The sequence below is a fragment of the Musa acuminata genome, chromosome BXJ2-5 (genome assembly GCF_036884655.1).
Source record: "Musa acuminata AAA Group cultivar baxijiao chromosome BXJ2-5, Cavendish_Baxijiao_AAA, whole genome shotgun sequence".
In the NCBI taxonomy this organism is placed as follows: Eukaryota; Viridiplantae; Streptophyta; class Magnoliopsida; order Zingiberales; family Musaceae; genus Musa; species Musa acuminata.
In genome coordinates, this window is record NC_088342.1 from 2112831 (window position 1) to 2131233 (window position 18403).

The 18403-nt window shown below is 36.0% G+C and overlaps 1 protein-coding gene across 4 annotated transcripts; it reads left to right on the forward strand.

Annotated features, from left to right (window-relative positions):
• Positions 1-1099: 1099 nt before the first annotated feature.
• Positions 1100-17435, forward strand: LOC135581277 (TNF receptor-associated factor homolog 1a-like). Of its 4 annotated transcripts, none has more exons than XM_065107893.1 (13): positions 1100-1214; positions 1847-2090; positions 4045-4156; positions 6787-6875; positions 6980-7048; positions 7143-7272; positions 10629-10787; positions 10935-11298; positions 12892-13004; positions 13391-13541; positions 14196-14701; positions 14787-14985; positions 15928-17435. In XM_065107893.1, the coding sequence occupies exons 2-13, from the start codon at positions 1904-1906 to the stop codon at positions 17242-17244; spliced, it is 3396 nt and encodes a 1131-aa protein (XP_064963965.1). In that variant the 5' UTR covers positions 1100-1214; positions 1847-1903; the 3' UTR covers positions 17245-17435. The 4 variants fall into 4 exon arrangements, with proteins under 4 accessions (XP_064963965.1, XP_064963964.1, XP_064963966.1 ...); XM_065107892.1 differs by having other exon boundaries at positions 1138-1299; XM_065107894.1 differs by having other exon boundaries at positions 1160-1299; positions 13394-13541.
• The last annotated feature ends 968 nt before the right edge of the window (positions 17436-18403 follow it).

The window sequence follows — 18403 nt, forward strand, 5'->3', positions numbered from 1 at the left end:
TCATTTCTTTTTTATAAAGATAAGATTAATTGGATGAGATTTTAAATCACATCATCAAACCAATATTTATATGTATATATATATATATATGTAGATGTATATATATATATGTATATGTATATATATGTATATATGTATATGTATATGTATACATATGTATTATTTATATATATGTATTATATATATATATATATGTATATGTATATATATGTATACATATACATGTATATATACATATATATATTATGTATATGTATACGTATACATATATGTATACATATACACACATCATGTTTTACATAAATTCAACTAAAAAATTTAATCTATATGACATGATTAAAATATAGTTTTAATCAATCTATAATAATTTCAACATCCATGCGCATAAACAATAAGTTTGAAAATAAGTTTAACGAAATTTCAAAAAGGTAGTATCAAAATCAATCATAAATCGAATAATGTATTCACCACTTATTTTTGTGAAAGTTAAAAAAAACATAAGCTTGAATTTGAAATAGAAAGTATAATTCACCAATACTCTGTCCATTATAATTCATAATGATAATAGTCAAAATCAATCATCTTCATCACTTATCATTTTAGAAAATAATCTAAATTTAAATTTAAAAATGAATTTTTTAATAAGTCATCATAATGATAATAATAATTATTTTTTAAAATAATTTTAGAATATAATTTCACAAAAAAGGTATTTGAGCGGAATTTAATTTTGAGTTGGAGTTCAAATACTTAATAGTTACTCAAATTAATCAAAAAATTTTCAGAAATCCATACCAATTGAATATAATTAAATCGAATTAAATTTTGTAATGAGATATAAAATAAATATAGTTATAGCTTAATATCGAATTAGGGTTAAAACACATTAATAGTCTGACATTAACGAATATTTTGTATTATCAAACACAAAAAAAACATAAACTCGTATTAAATAAAGAAATAAAGAAATAAATTTATATTGTCTGTTACAATAATAATGTATATAATTATAAACGAATAAATACACAAGAAATGAAAACACGTCGGTTTCGAGATAAGGAACTTAGCCCTTGATGTCTCCATACGTATATAATTTGTAGCTTTTAGTAGTTTTATTTCTCTGCCGTCTCCCTTTTTGCCCTCTTCTCTCCCCTCTCGCCTCCGAACTCCGTCCTCGCCTCCTCTCGCTCGCCGTCGGAGCCGAGTGGGTGAAGGTTTTTTTCCCACCGCCCTTCTCTCTATCTCTCTCCCGAATTCCGGCTCCTTCTACTGCCGCACCGCGCGCCCGCGCCCCACAAGGTAGTCGATTTAGATCCGTGTATCGGCTCGGGCTTCCCGTGGATTCGTTCCTTTAGCCGGCCGATTGGCCCAGGGCGTGCCTATTAGGGCTGATTTGTCGAATCGATGGGGTTCTTCACTCGTTTCCCATGTGGGTTTCCCTCGTTCGTTCCTGGGCCGGCGGCGCAGCTGGGGACGTCGGCTTGCGGTCGATTTTGGTTAGAATTTGGTTAGTGGAGGCTTACGATCGGGGAAGAACGAGAAAAAAGGAGAGATCGGATAGAGGTTTAGTGGTCTAATTGGATTCCGTGGGCGTGATTGGGGTTTTTTAGGAGTCCTTTCTTACGGGCGTGGACTTTAGAGAATAGGGGATTTTTTCACCGACCTTGTTTTATCGTTTAATTTTTTGAGCTGCGTGTTGGGTGATTTTGTGCTTAATGCTTCATTTTTGTTTTGTATTTTCAACCTATTGTTTGTGGGTCACACGAAAACTTCGACTGCTTGTTTATATCCTTTTGTCTTGTTCTCTTGCATGTTCCTAACCTGTCTCTATTCTTTTGGCTCGCAGGGGAAGAAGAGGACGGTTTCATAATTTACATCAGAAATAATCTGATTGGTTTGGGCAATGGCCGGAACTATTACAGAGGATCATGGGATGAGCCTTAGGTATTCAGCCACAGAGGGAATGTTGAGCGAGCAGCGTTGCCTGTCGGGTGATTCAATTACAGAATGGCGGTCTCGTGAGCAGTTCGAGAACGGGGCACCTTCCACTTCACCCCCATATTGGGATACTGACGACGATGATGATTGTGGTGTGCTATCTTCCCCTTTCAACTGGTTTATTTTTTTAAAATTTGAAGTATTCTTTTTGCAATTATATCATTTTGTTTAGATTCTTTAAACTAATCAGTTTAGAAGTAAATGTACTTGTCGATGGACTTGTGTTGTCATTCACTAAAAAGTTATAGTGCATTGTAAATGCTGATTTGTATTGCTTTGGAGCTGAATTAAACTAGTCATTTGGAACTAAAAAAACTGAATTGAATTAGTCACTTAGAATTGAAATTCCATCATTGCTTTTGTGATTTCAAAGGATGAACATGATTTATTTTTGTTGGTGTTGACGACACATTGTCAAATGAGAAGGAATAGCGAACTCTTTGTTTTCTGTTCTATTAACACCCTTTTGTGCCAACTGTAAATTTTACATACTTTTCTCCCGACCATGCATATCGGTCAATTGATCAGTACACATTGAATGTTTGGAAAAATGGCTGAAAAATTATTTGAAAACGAAAAAAAACTATTTTCTCGTACTTTCTTGGTATTTAAGTTTAAATACAAAAAGAATCAATAGAAATTCTAGGCTATAAGGATCAAATATAGAAATTGTTATTTTTTTTATTCATGAAGAATTCTACCATATGATCCTTGGTCAAAGAAAGTTACTTCCATCGATCGAAGTGTCCCCTTACCTACAATGAAAAGAAAGAGTTGGAATATTAGATTAGGTATTGAAACTCCAAGATTTTGAGCAAAATAAAATATCATGATAAGATTAATATATACATGATTCTACCACAAAATTAAATGACGAGACTCCAAAACAGTAGATCGGGGTCCTCAATCTTTCGAAGTAGTATCTTAATATTGTATGTCTATCGGACCCAAACTTGGAACTGCTCTTATGATAGATTATACTTGTAAATTGTGTGCCTTTAACGTATCAACATGGTAACGATGATTACCTTATTATTATTAACTACACGTGTAGTAGGAGCCTCCTCAGGCATGTATGACAATGGTTTGTACGGCTATGGAGGTTGGAGCACATTGGAGTCTGAACGAGTTGACTCCCAAAAGAATGATCATGTTCATACATCTGTTGGCTATGAGATCCTTCATAATAGATGAGCTCCTATTGATGTCAACACTACAGAGGGCTCCATCATATCTGTCAAAGTTGCCGAATGCCTTCGTTTTTTTAATCCGTCTGAGTATAAATGAGAGGCACTGATCTTTGAACTCCTTGATATGAATCCTATGTAACATGCATAAAACATTGCTCCGTCATTCATGCCCATCAAGCTTGAGTAGGCAGAATAATTGATTGACCATCGTTGTTGCCACCGTCAGTTGATGCACTATTGTACCCATCGCCATTATCTCCATGGACCTCACAAAGCCCTGAACTGCTAGGGAGATGATGTCTCGTTACTGAATTGAAACCGTTGTTCATCAGTCATATCCAAATTCAATCAGTGCGACTGTCGTCCCTTTCCCCTTTGCGCGTTGGCTGGACATTGTGATATGCCACGCCATTCACTAGACTGAACTCTAGATATGCGATTGCTGAGACAAGGTGCTCATCTTCCTATGTGCCATGTCGTTCCTCTTTTTATAAAGTCTTGATGTTGAGATGGATGTAGGGGGCTTCGTGCCTCATTGAGCAAAGGATTACCTAGGTTCTCTGCTATGTGGATCCAATCCAACATTGGTTTAAAATCTTTATTTTATAATTAGAAGTCAGAAGGATCAATTTCTGGTTCCTCTGCTTGTTGACGTAGGAACAATGCACCCCAAACACATGTTGTAGTGCAAATAGACAAGCTTCTTTATTGGGCGGTTGCAGCCCTTTATGTGAATTAAGGCGAACATCCAGTTGTATTATTATCCTTTCATTATGCGTTATTCCGATGACATTCTTCTTCCAGTAAAGTTACCATGTTTCTTGTAGTTCATCTTGTGATGCAACTTTTCGTTCAGGGCCAAAGCCGTCTGAGCTCTATGGAAAACATACATGGAAGATTGAGAATTTCTCAACAATCAACAAAAGAGAATTGCGAGGTGATGCATTTGAAATTGGTGGTTACAAGTGGTAAGAAGTTAACTATCAATATTTATGTCTCTTCCAATTGATTATTTCATTTACTATAGGCATTTGCATTGTTCTGCTATATGCCTTTCTTACAATTGTTGGGAGTGTATTTAGAAAAGTTTTATTGTTATTGATGTATTGTCAACCCTTAGAATTCTTGTGCTGGAGTTTCCAGCCGAGTTTAGGAAAAGTAGAAATTTGTTAAAGGATACAAGAGCCAATCGAGCCAGCGAACAGAATTCCAAAATCAAATAGAGCAAAGTGAAAATAATTTATCCTAATTAAAATAAAAATCAATTACTGTTTTATAGTTATCATCAAAATTTTGTCATATATAGTTTCCATGGCCAATATAATGTTTTATATCACATATTACTGCACATCTTAGGTGCCTAGGAAGATCTGTTGAGTTTTTCTGATAACCTATGATTTGTGAAAGTAATTTAATTTTGGTTAGCCACCTTTTAATATGATATTTGAATGTTCTTTTTATCTTGGGATTCATATGCTTTTATTTTGAGAAAAATATTCCAAAAAGATGCTCTCTTCAAAATTAATTCTTTTATTATGTTTAGGTACATATAATATAAGTATACTGTACATGTTTCGAGTAATCAGTTGGTACTGGCCGAATACCTGGTCATATAAGTTGGTGCCAATCAGTATTTGTTCTCTTATTATTTTTCTAGTGATATTAGGCAGTGTCAGTTGGTCTACTGCCTGGTTTACAGGTACCGTATTGGTTCTCCCGCTTATGGAAACGAGTATTGGACTGACATTTAAATCCTTTATGTATTGTGTTAAATATGATGTTGTTTATATCTATGAATTATTGGAGAAATTTATTACTACCAGACCATATAAGCCTGTTCTGATGATTTTTTTGTAATATATTTTTTGGTGACATTGGGTGGCATGGTTTGGTCAACTCCGATCAGATTTTTACCTAAACCAGCATACGATTTTCAAATCCTTGACGTGTTGTATCAAATATGTTCATGTTTATATCTGTAAATATAGAGGAAGTTTATGTGCTCTGACACATTTTATCATCTCTTACTGTAACGGAGTGAAAAGATGCTTATGTGTGGCTTTATTTTATCAATCTGACATAGCCATATTGTTGCTTCTACACTTTGGAGAGTAGCAATTCAGACCCAAATTACTTCCTTCTTTTTCCTTCCAAAAGAATAGAGGAATCTATTACGGTTTCAAACATCTACCGAAAGACCTGTGTAGGTCATCATACAAAATGTCAGCGAGACTTGGGTTAAAGTTTTCCTCCCACAAAAAGTTAGATCTGGTCTGTCTTGCTTTAGTGGCAGCTCAGTGTGCTGCACGATTACATTCCTTGAAACAAAAAGACACAAAACTTTGAAGTGTATCGATTAGTCTGCGTGTGTCAGCAAGTATATGCCAAATTCTCCATGGTGGATTTTTTCCATGATCCAACACCTCTTGGATGGTAAGTGCGTCAGTTTCCAACTGGATCCTGAAATGTCCAAGTCGGATGGCAGCATGTAGGCCTTCCCAAATTGCTAATGCTTCACATTGAATTGGGGGATGGAAGGGTGATATGAGTGACCGGCCAGCAAGCAATGTCGTATAGTGATATCTTAAAAAGAAGCCTGGGCCAGAATCCTGCAAGAGACATGCCCCATCAGTATTAACTATTAAGCTTGGTCCAGCCTGGGGGAGGTGGCTGCCAATTCAGCCTGGGGAAGGGAAGCTACTTGATATGCTTAGTTGAACATCCTTTGGTTCTTTTCAAATTCTCCTAATGAGATGCCTAAATGAAGAAGATAATCAACCATGTGTCTTTTCTATCAATAACATTAATCTTGCTGAAAAATTCATAAATCTGCAAATTCTGTTTCTTTTAAACATAAGTGACACAATTTTTAGTATTCCGCTGTATGATTGTTTTGTTGGTCTGTACATTGTTCCTTGATAAATATTTCTAGGTGTTTTCAAAACATTTTTTGTCAATTTGGCATGAAGAAATGTTTTATTATTGGTCTCCCTAGGAAAGTGTTGCACAAGGTTCAAGTCATGTCAACAGCCTTGTTCATTTGACTGCCCCTTGTAGGCAAAAATGCTGCATAATGGTTATACTCATAGGAAGTTCACTTTTTTTTTCATAAGATGATGAAATTTCCATTTTGTGGTGGTACGGAAGGATATAGCCTGCAGTGAATTTAGATCTCATCCTCGGTAGCTGAAAACAGCTAAGATCCTCATCTAAGATGTTTCGATATGTTCAAAGGAGACCTGTAGATGTTGTGGCTAGATAAGATGAATCAATTAATACTAGTGGTATGAGGAAAGGTAATGGGAGACCTAAGCAATCGTTACTAGAAACTTCAAAAAGAGATCTAATGCTAGACATGCCCTTGTACAAAGCTCAATGGTAGGAGAAGATCCATGTGGCTGACTAAAATTTGGAATGGCTTGTTCTTGTTGTTGTATCCTTGGCAGCTGAAATGACATGGTTATTATGACATCCACAATCTTGAATCACTACAATCTATTGACATGCTTGCTTATACAAGACATATCTGATAGAGTCTGTCTTCTAAGTAAAGTTTTCTGTAGTTATCAAGTTTTAATATTTGCTTAAAATTTTGCAGGTTCATTTTGGTCTACCCACAGGGTTGTGATGTCTGCAATCATCTTTCTTTGTTTCTTTCTGTTGCTAATCATGAGAAACTTCTGCCAGGTTTGCAGCCTGTTGTATTGCTATTCTCATTGGTTCATACAACTTATGTTGTAATTTTCAATGACAAACATCACAATGCTTTTATAAATTTATAAAATTGGCAGGTTGGAGTCATTTTGCACAGTTTACGATAGCTGTAGTTAACAAAGACCCAAAAAAATCAAAGTACTCTGGTCAGTCAAATAGCAGAAAATGTTAATTTAAAAATGCTCTCCTTAGCATCCACTAAGCTGTTTTAGGAGCTTATGCTGTTGAGGAAATTTGCAGATACATTACACAGGTTTTGGAAGAAGGAACATGATTGGGGTTGGAAAAAATTCATGGAGTTGTCAAAAGTTTATGATGGCTTTGTTGTCGCTGACACTCTTGTTATCAAAGCCCAAGTTCAAGTTATTAGGTACCTTTGTCCTATGTTAGTTTCATATAATGCTTCTAATAATAATTTCTAACTTGATTATTTTAGTTGACTGAATCTCATTGTTGAAATTAGGAATCTGCAATTGACATGGATAATGTGGACTATCTAAATTTCTGTGACACACAATTGTTGTGGTGGAAGTGGCTTTGAGTGATACTTGGCTATATAATATTGACCTTAGATTGCACATTTGTTTTATCTGTTGTACTTGTGAACTTAGTGATTTGGTTAACTGCCTTTTTAAATATGAATCTGCTCCACTCTTGCTAGTCCCATATGGGTATTTATATATTCTGTCTTATTTTCATAAATTTTTTTGATAATATTGTTACTCTGGCTTATTCAAACTCTTCATCTGGTCTTATGACCGAGCATGAAGTAAAAAGGTTCTTTCTGGTAATTAGTAAGGCCAAATTGGGCTTTTGGTTTCAAACTTATTGAAAGTGGGTGGAAAGTGGCAGGGTAGTGTATCGGAAATTGATGTGGATGAGATTTAGGAAGAGCCAACCACATCTATGCAATTTATAAATAGTTATCGTGACAGCAATTTAGCCAAGGAGTGTGATTTTGAGCATAGTGTGGAAGTGTTTGAGAGCAATGAAGCTTCATGGTCTGTTCTTATCAAAATTAAGGATGAATCTTCACGTTCATAGGAACAATGATTAAGTAGATGAGAATAAGGCTTTAGAACAATTTAACACTTTCACTCAAATAGTCTGTCAAACTTTAAAATTGCAGCTGATTGGCTTTTAAAGTGGTCTAACTTCTAGAAAAAAGAGTCCTTTGAATGTTGGTTTCAGATAATACTTTTCCCCTGAGAAAATAAATAGAGAAAACAAATAATTAACACTTGGTGAGGAATTAAAATGAGATGTTGATGATCGAGATACAAATCGTGTATAAATGGTATTTAGTTGTATAAGTTCTAAGTAATTAGAAACAGTAAAGTTCTAACTGACTACTATGATATAATCATAGCATGAGTATTTCAAGGTGACAATAACAGTTTAATGAGGAAGAAGGAAACAACATATATGGCTATCTAACTGGTGGACTTGGCTGTATACTTTGCTCAACTATATGCAGCTGCTTGAGTATCTGTGGCTGTATGTATTCCATATATAATTATGCCGCATGGTACAGCAGATTAGTTCTTGTTACAGGCATCCACACAATTTGCACAGGATATGTGGCAACAAGGACTGCTTTTTAAAAAACACTAATAGTCATCTCCTTTGGTGCTTTATTTTTATGCTTCCATATTATTCCTTGAATCAAAGGCTCTATGTCTTTGTGAACCAATGTCTCTTTGGCTTGTCCATGCAATTAGAGTTTCTTTGAAAGGTCTGTTTTATCCTGTTTTGGCAGTCTTGCAGATCCTTTGGTCCTGATTTCAGTTGTTAGATGTGGTTTAATGATCATTTTTCCTGCAAAGTTGCTTGAGACATGTTTAGTAATGGTATACTTCTTGACATTACCATGCTGCTATTGAAATCCAAATAAACCAACTGAACTGAAGTACTGGTCGGTATGGACCTGTTGTAATTTTTGAGTATCTACCTGGAGACTCTAATATCGTGGCACATAGGGCTGCCAGTTCTGGGAGAACAGCAGGCTCTCCATTTTTTGGTTCTCTGATCATCCTTCTGTTACACATTTTGTAGTTTCCTTTTAATTTAACCTCGTTTTCCTCTGAAAAGAATTGGGTCGTGATGCATATTTTGGTCCATATGCCTTGAATTTTCATAGGACACTGTGTTTTATAAATAAAGATGACAAAAGGAACAAAGGGATCGTAAGACATAAAGTTGATAGCTTTCTCTTTGCAGAAACTAAAAGTAGTATTAATTAAGACGGGTACACAGGTCCCTTTTTACGTCAGAGTTCAAAATCAAAAGCAGATTGAATGGCCAATCCCTTTTCAGATCTGGTTAGACTAGACCTATACTGTCTGGCATGTTTTGCCAGCTAGTTTGCAACTCTATTCTATCCTCCAAAAACATGAGAAATTTTATATTTCCCATAATGGTTAAGTAGAAAGAAAAAAGATATAACTACAATCAAAATAGTCCAAGGTGGATTAGTTTTCGCTGTTTAACAGGTGACACTGATTCTTCAAATCAATCTCAGTATGAGTCCTTTGGATGCCCTCCTCCAATTGCAGTCTTTAAAGTTTAAACCCTTTCTAACTGTAACTGCTTTGCAGTATAAAATAGAAATGTTCTCCTCATACTTGCATCCACAGAACAAGCACTTAGCAGTAACATCTCTGATGATAACGCCTGGCCTTCCCTCCACCTGGTTCCAACTTCCAACAACCTTCTCCATTTAGTTTGCACCAGCCAACAGATGGTTTAACCCAATAAGGTGACAGTTGAATATAACAACTTGTTGTTAGCTTTGCAACATAGTTTTGCTCTGTATATCTAATGGCAGTCATACTATCAAGTTCCTCGTTGAATTGTGACTTGAGTTTTGAATTGGTCATATATTGCATCTTTTTCATTCATAGTTGATAAATTTATTTGAAAATACTCATAACCATAGATTTTCTTTGTCCTTGAAGTTTTGCAATCATGGTTATCAGTTATCACTACCAGTTCAATAAAGATGTTCAAAATTAGGTGAGTGGCACACTTTGTCACATTTGCCACATTGTTTTCCATTTAATTTTTAATAAACATCATGTGGTGTTTATAAGCATGTATATCTTTTTGATGAAAAGAGAGCCAAGAGGTTATTGAATTAAAAAGACAAAGGTTAGCAGCATAAATTTTTTTGTACCTGTATGTGGGGTCATGTTTTTATAGTTTGCTTGGTGCATTATGTTATATTTACATCGGTATATATTCTGGGAGTGTTGTATTTTGAGGATTAGCACCATTTGGATTTTTTTTTTAAATCTCTTGATAGGGATGCAAAACCAAGTATAAGACTCTTACATGATGTTCCATTTAGGTACTCTGGGTTATGACTAAGTAAATTAGACAGGAAACATTATCGTGCTAAAAATTTCTTCGTTCAATGTTTTTGACCTTGGATACAGAGATGTCCTAATGCTTGTATCTGTTCTAATTTGCACAAATATGGATAATTGGCCTTTATCTGGTTTCTGTTGAGAGCAATACCAACTTTTCCATGTTAAATGTGACAATATGTTGTTTTAGTGATTTCATTTTTATTATTGTACATCCATCTGCTTGGGTTTCTTTTAACATCTTTTTGAGTGGAAATTTGTATTATTCCTGCTTATGATATAATAAATTTACCTGTTCATTAGTACCCACTGTTGATATTTTCATGTTCTTTCTTAACTTTTGCATTTGCTACTTCAGGGAGAAAGCAGATCGACCTTTCCGTTGTCTTGATTGCCAATACAGAAGGGAACTGGTTCGAGTGTATTTGTCAAATGTAGAGCAAATTTGCCGTCATTTTCTGGAAGAAAGAATAGGCAAGCTTAGCAAATTTGTTGAAGATAAAGTCAGGTGGCCCAGGTTGGAACTTTACTGGATTTTTGTTTTGATATGAGGCAACGATTACCTTTTAATTTTATCATAATTTTGCTACATGTGGTTCTACTACCTGCAAATTCCTTTTTAAGTGGGTGCAAACTTGTGATGAATATTGTCTGGGTTTTGTAGTTTTCGTGCTTTTTGGTCAGAAACCGATCCAAATGCGAGGCAGCACATGTCAAGAGACAAAACAGATGCTATATTGAAAGTTGCTGTCAAGCATTTTTTCATAGAGAAAGAAGTTACATCAACTTTAATTATGGATTCTCTATACAGTGGGCTGAAAGCTCTTGAATTCCAGAGCAAGAACATGAATGGAAGAGATAAATCAGTAGACTTAGAGGAATTACCAGCTCCTATGGTACATGTTGATAAAGATTTGTTTGTGTTGGCTGATGATGTAATCGTTTTGATCGAAAGAGTTGTATCAGATTCATTGTCTCATCAGCCTTTGCCTTCAAAAGATGACAAGTGTTTGCAGAACCGTATAAAGGTAGGTAAAAAGAAACTATTTAATGTGCAATTCTAGGTGAATTCATTGTTCTCCTTGAAATGCTTGATTTTTTTATGTTAGTGGCGGTGCCAAAGAAGTTTTTCTATGTAATACCATGTGATATATCTAGGTTCATGCGTTCAGATTCCCCTTTTAGTATATATATGTACTTTTGGCTTAGAGAAGTTTCTCGACTTATCAGAGAAGTTTCTCGACTTATCTGACATGTTTATCTCCTATCTTATATTCCAGACTATTATGTAAGGTGTTTGGGTTTGATTCTCACAATCTGACCACATGAACTGCATGACCTCCGTATTCTTCCCAATGGTGGCAATACAAAATAGACTTATCTTAATTTGGAAGGCTTTCAATTGATTTATGAGATTCTAATATTTAGTTTCAGTATCATAGAGATTTTTAAGTTATATGGATTGAAAGATCTCAAGGGATTTTTTGGCACTTAAGCCAATATAGCATTTAGATTAGGCCCTCAATAGTTGTGATCACCAAATGAGAGGAGAAACGAGTGTCTGGTTTTGTTCAGAACACCTTCTAACTAGGTAACTAGGGCGTCTCTCCTTCAAGGCATATAAGTTCCAATACTTGATATCTTGTGCTGTTGCAAATAGTATTAAAGGGAACCATTGACATTGACTTGGCAATCTAATTCAGGTTGCAGTCATCAGCAGTAGAATTTAGGATCTGGTGCTTGTATTCAATTGATCTGCAGATACCTCTGGTCTGCCAAAACACTCGTTTCTTTATTAATGAAATCTAGTTGTATTTGACAGTTTTGACCCGACAGTCAAATAAGAACTTTGCTATATAATGCTTCCATTTTCCCCTTTTTCTTGTGATACATATAATCAGTAGCTTCACATTCATGTTACCCTGTTCCTTTTCTCACTTCTGGCCTTTTCTTCTTTTTCATCCTTTCTAGGTTGAAAATTTTTGCTGTTTGGTTTCCATTGCAACTAGATCTAATTTAACAAAATTAACATCATTGTCTTTAATCATCATTGTTGGAAGTTGAAATTTGGTGCTTGTAGTCAGTTGATCTGCCAAAACATGTGGCTTTGTTAATGGACTCCAGAAGGTTGTATCTTGCAACTGTGACCTTGTAGATGAATTATTGCTTTTCCATATAATACGTACCATATTTTTTTCCTTTTCATTTTGTTTGGTATATACTCAATAGCTGCACGTTTGAGTCACTTCTGTTCCTAATCATGATTCTTGATGTTTCTTTTTATGACCTACCTGTTTGAAATCTTTTGCTATTCAGTGTTTGATTGTAACTATCTTCTTATATATGATGCAATTAACAACATTATCCATCTTATTTTTAGTTCCTTTAGGCTATGCTTTACAAAAACGAAGAAACCTATTTGATTCGCAATATCAGACTAATGTGTACACCCATTCAATTTACATGGTTGTGCATTTTGTCATACATTAGATTTTGGCTTTCTCTTTTCACAGTATCTTGCTTTAGGATATGTTTCACAAAATATTAATTTCTCTTGTGCATGAAGACCCATCTTTCAGATCTCTATTGCTGAATATATTTCAATCATCTTGCATATGTAGGATGGAAGTTCTGGAGATGAATTTAACAAGGCTTCTATTGAGCGAGATGAAAGGCGACTTATGGAGCTGGGTCGCAGGACTATTGAAATTTTTGTCCTGGTTCACATATTCAGGTATCACTTATCTTCGGCATTATTGACTAACATTTTTTAAGAAAGTTTCAAAGCAACCTTAACTTTGGTACACTAAAGATTCTTTATGCAATTACACATTGGCATTGACATTCCTAGCCTGTTTCAGATCAATTTAATCAAATGGCTATGGCAAGTCGGTCAACTGGAGTTTATGCATGTAACTGCAAGCGATCCTAATACTTCTCTAACTTAAGTCATGAATTTCAAATTTTATGGCCTATATTCTTGTTCAGGATTTACAGTTTGGTGTTGTTTGATGATGTCCATAGTTTGTGCTTTCCATCTATGCAGATTGTCTGTGGACTAATCCTACAGTATCCTTGTTGTCCTTTTAAGTATCTTTGTTCCTCGCATGTTGTTGTCAGCAGTAGGATCGAAGTTTCCTACCAGGAGGCTGTTGCTTTAAAGAGGCAGGAGGAGCTTATTCGGGAGGAAGAAGCAGCTGGCCAAGCTGAAAATGAGCTTAAGTCTAAGCGTGGTGTTACTGAAAAGGAAAAGCGTGCAAAGAAAAAACAGGTTTACTATTGAATATTAATTCATCAAAATTTAACACAATTGATCTTGTACAAATTAACTTTTCATCTATCTTGGATTGGGTGACTACTCTTGGGTTTCCCACCTGGGGTTATGGGGTATCTCACTGGGGTCTGTTGCTAAGTTCTATATTTGGCATCCAGGTCATGTGCTTTGAGTTTGATGTATGTTTTAACATCTTTCATTGATTGTTTGTTTTATAACGTATCATCTAGGATACAGTACAAGGTATCATTTAGGTTTTTCTATCTTGGTTCAGATGGATTTCGTAGCTGATTGTCTTAACTTCAGGTTATGCTTATTCTTTTGCAACTGGACCGCAATCTGATTTTACTTTACATGTGTTGTGTTTTCACATTTGGTAGGTGGAGTAAGCTTATTTATATTAACATGAAACTAACTGTATCTCCAGTCCACTTCTGTAATTGTTGTGTTTAGCTTTATTTGTTGTGTTGCAATTGCTTCCTTAAAAATTCTTATAGACATTGGTTCTTTTTTTTTATGTTCGTGCTGTTAATTTTTGCAGTGGAATGGACATATAATAGTTTGTTGCTTTTTTTTAGTTATCTGTAACAAATTAAATTAGATGAGGTTGTAGTGCACTTAATTTTGTTGTTTTCCTTATTCTTCTTTCAGGCTAAACAGAAGCGTAATAGTCGCAAAGGTAAAGAGAGAGGAAAGGATGAGAGGTGTAATCAAGTACCGGAAAGACTTCAACAGGAAACTCCATCGGAAGAAAGGATTTCAGATAGCTTCCTCCAACAGGAAATTCCATCAGTAGAAAGGATTTCAGATAGCTTCCCTTCTGAGCGGGTAGAATTGGTTACTGAAAAGATTGGTACCCTGGAAGATGCATCTGACGTGTCTGACACTGGAGATGATGTCATTGAGGTTCTGCAACCGGGATCAAATGACAGAGATTCCAGTCCTAGTAATTGGGATATAGATACATCAGAAACTCATCTGGCCGCTGAAGCTAGTGTCAGTGATGTACAAAATGGGCAAAGTGAAAAGAGGAGCCAATCTGCAATGGACGACAGCTCCTCAACATGCTCAACTGATTCAGTCCCCTCTGTTACCATGAGTGGACCATACAAAGGAAGCACTTTACAAAGCAACAACAATATCCAGTCTCGCAACAGGTAATTTGCATATGATGCATATGAGCATATTTTGTAGTGACTGTAACTCCTGGAGTTTTTAATGAGTAATGAGCCGTATCTTCAGAGGAAAAGGTCGGAATGAGGAAACACATGAACGGATGGGTTTAACTAATGGTGGGCATATTCCACGATCTGAAACAACTCTTGTTGATGGCCATTCACATGATGTCACTGGCAGCAAGGTCTCACGACCTGAATCAGAGGCCAGTGTATTCTCCCTAAAGGGTGAGATGCAGCGGCTTGAGAAAAATCTAGCTGAAAAGGTGAAGTTTATTCTTATATTGAAGTTTTACCTTTATTTAGTGGGTTTTATGATCATAACAAACTTAAATATGTTTCATAGGTTAGATGCTGCTTCCTGGATAGTTTTAGATTGTGATATGCTATGCTACGTCTTCTTGATCTAGTTTGCTAAATAATTCCTAGAGGCATGCACAAAATATGTGTCTTGGAGCTTTATTATGGATAGATTGGTTATTCTGGAATCTGGTATATTGTGGTATACTTGCTAATATTTCTATTATGACCTATAATTTCTTTTTCAAAAGATAGGCCATAAATGTTCTATGGTTGTCCTACTATGCATGCAGTAGTTTTCTTGTCTGTTTTATTGCTTCCATGACTATAGTCTGCATCTGTGCTTGTTATTTACATTTATTTATGGGTGTCAAGTTTCTCATTTGTTTTTTAAGATGGATCATTTTTTTTTTAACTCCTATTGCTTGGTGCGGCTTTAAGTTTAACTAGTTTTCTTTATTGTGTCATTCTGAATTTGCATGAGAACATCTGGGTCATTGTCTCTTCATGAGTTGGTTTTCTCTCGTTGCCTTTTTGATGAGTCTTCTTGAAGCTATTCAACTGGGGTAATATTTTTTGATGAGTCTTCTTGAAGCTATTCAACTGGGGTAATATTTTTCATTCGAGCAATTGCCATATACATTTTTATCGGTTCTCTCAGCTGACCATTCTTCATCTTGGTAGGTGGTTTTGTTTGCCCTTTTTTATTAGGATTTACATGATGAGGATGTTTGTTATCTGCACAATTCTCTTATTTAGAGTTTACATTCGGTCATATAACTCTGTACCATACTTGAAGCGTATGCCTCTGTATGAACTTGTGGAACATTGGGCATTTTTGGAGTAGAATCATGTTAACTGGATTTGACTGGAATCAAGTTAATTTAAGCTATATCTTATTGTCTCAGGAGGAAGTTTCTCTTCAAAAGAAGCTAACTCCCAATGATCAGGTTGATTCAGAGAAACATTCTTCTTCACCTAGCCTTGGTAAAAAGATATCCAACATTCCTCAGCAGCCTAAGCAGTTGTCTGTGATAACCACCTCCGTGGCTGTTTCCACCACTGCCACCATCTCAGTGGAGCCAACATCTTCTAAAGAGCAACCATCAAGCAACACTGCACAAACTGACAAGGTTCCAGCTATTGCATCAAGATCACCCCCAATTGTGTCCAGTATTCACTCTGATGCTCTGAAGCAAAACACACAAGCAAAGATTAATGGTCCACACCAATTCAATGCAACATCAAGGCCTTATAGTGCTCCTCTCATCCCAGCACCAAGGCCTACTGTGCCCATTCCTTCCGCAGTTCAAGCAGTACCTCTACTTTCACGCTCTGTGAGTGCAGCTGGTCGATTAGGCAATGATCCTTCTCCAACTGCCCCAAGTTTCGTTCCACAGTCATATAGAAATGCCATAATTGGTAAAAGGGGATCTTGTTTAAATGATGATACTACATCCTGCAGCCAAAGTGTTGCTTATTCGCATTCTCCATCAATGTTTTTATCATCTACATCTATGCTTCCACCTCAGACTCCTACAAGGATGGACCATCCATCACTTCGGCATGGATTGACCTTTGGTTGCCTTAAGCCTGAAGTAGTCCACAGCCAGCACCTAGGGAGAGACGACAGCTACCATGAATCCAGCAGCAGCAGCAGTCAGAGTTTTGGCTCAAGTCTCGGGGATAACATGGGGAAGCTCAATGTTTATGGAAAATCACTTGCACAGAAATATCCAGCTGAGAGTGCCTCCAGGGTTACCCCATATCATGTCCAAGGGACGGTAGGGGATGAGTTCCCCCATCTTGACATCATCAATGATTTGCTAGATGATGAACAGAACGTTGGAAGGACAGCAAGAAGTCCCCAGTATGCCTTCAGTCGGCAGTTCTCCTTTCCGGGTAATTTGTCTTCCGCCGACACCGGGTCACTAGGTAGCTCTGGCCAGTTTGAACAACTGGATCAGTACTATGATGAGGGCTTCCATAGGGGCTACGGTGCATCCAATAACCCTCCCGAAGGGCTGAGGGATGGACGTATGCAGCAGATGGATCTTTTGGCCTATGCTAATCGACAGTTTGATGGACTGATGCGGAACCAGCAGCCTTATGGAATTACTGATCTATCGATGCTCGGCCTGAGGGATGCAGATGTGAATGGATACTCTTACCAGCTTCAAGACTATTTTGCAAGAGGCGGGAACGGATACTTGTACCGTCCTTGAGGTAGGTAACCTGAGAGCACATACGATCATGTGGTCTTAGTAATGGTTATAATTTGAGGTAATTTATTCTTCTGAGCTTTGTTGTGCTGTAATCCTCTCACCTTTATCTTTTTTTGTTCATCTCCTTAAAGAATATTTGGTAGAGGAAGATTCTGCATTTCCTCTTTTGTAGTAGTGCATCTGCTTTTGTACCTCTCACGAGTCTTTTCTCTCACACCCTTAGAGAAGACAAAACCTGAACTAATCTGCTTGGGTAGAATGCTGGGTTTTGGGCATGCAAGTTAATGTGGTTAGATTTTTAACGATCGTCAGTGGGTGTGAAAAGGCCAAGGATATGGGTTGAGACATCTCCATAGTTAGCATAATGTACTATTCTGTAGTTGATGGGTTTTAGATTTGAGATCAGGAAAGAGGGACTTGCAGAATTAATAGTAGACAACTCACATTATATTTTTCTTTAATCGTGAAATTTTGTGGCCGGTTGGACAAACTTTACAGTAAATGAGTTGTGGTACACTCGGATTCCAGAATTAATAGTAGAATGTACTCAATTAGACTATAAAATCTTTTGAAAAAAAAAATTGAGTAATTATTTGCGTTATATTTCCTATTGATGTTTTTGAAGTTAGATGGGCAAATTTTATGTTGCTACATTCGTCAATAAATTGTGTTGCACTAGATTGTAGCATCAATTATGGTATAGTTCATTTGTATCATAATCCCGTATACTAGTGTTGTGCAGTGCGGTGCAGAGCATTTACCGAGTGTAATATCATGAAGTTCATTCGACTTATCTCAATCTTTTGACGTGAGGTGTTTTTTTTTTATTATTTTATTTTAATTTTTATGTGATTTTAAAGTCAAATTTGATGTATTTACATGTTAATTTATAATTGTAATATTATAAAATTTGTTAAACTCATCTTTATATGTTAATATAGCAAGCAAATGTGATATAAATAACGATTTGACTAGTTTTAGGATATTTAGATAATTTTTGAGATTTTTTAAGTCACATTTGGGGGTTCACATTCAAATACTATAAAATCATGTAATAATCCTTGAGTGAAGCTTTTCTATGTAACTTGTCCTTTATTGTGAATTATGTACAAATCTTTTAAGTAACATTCAAACTCACATGCAAATTATCTTATAATAT

Coding starts and splice junctions, on each gene's coding strand:
- LOC135581277 (XM_065107893.1), top strand. CDS start 1,904: ATGGCCGGAACTATTACAGAGGATCATGGGATGAGCCTTAGGTATTCA. Junction 6,876..6,979: donor TCATGAGAAACTTCTGCCAG/GTTTGCAGCCTG, acceptor TAAAATTGGCAG/GTTGGAGTCATTTTGCACAG. Junction 10,788..10,934: donor GATAAAGTCAGGTGGCCCAG/GTTGGAACTTTA, acceptor TGGGTTTTGTAG/TTTTCGTGCTTTTTGGTCAG.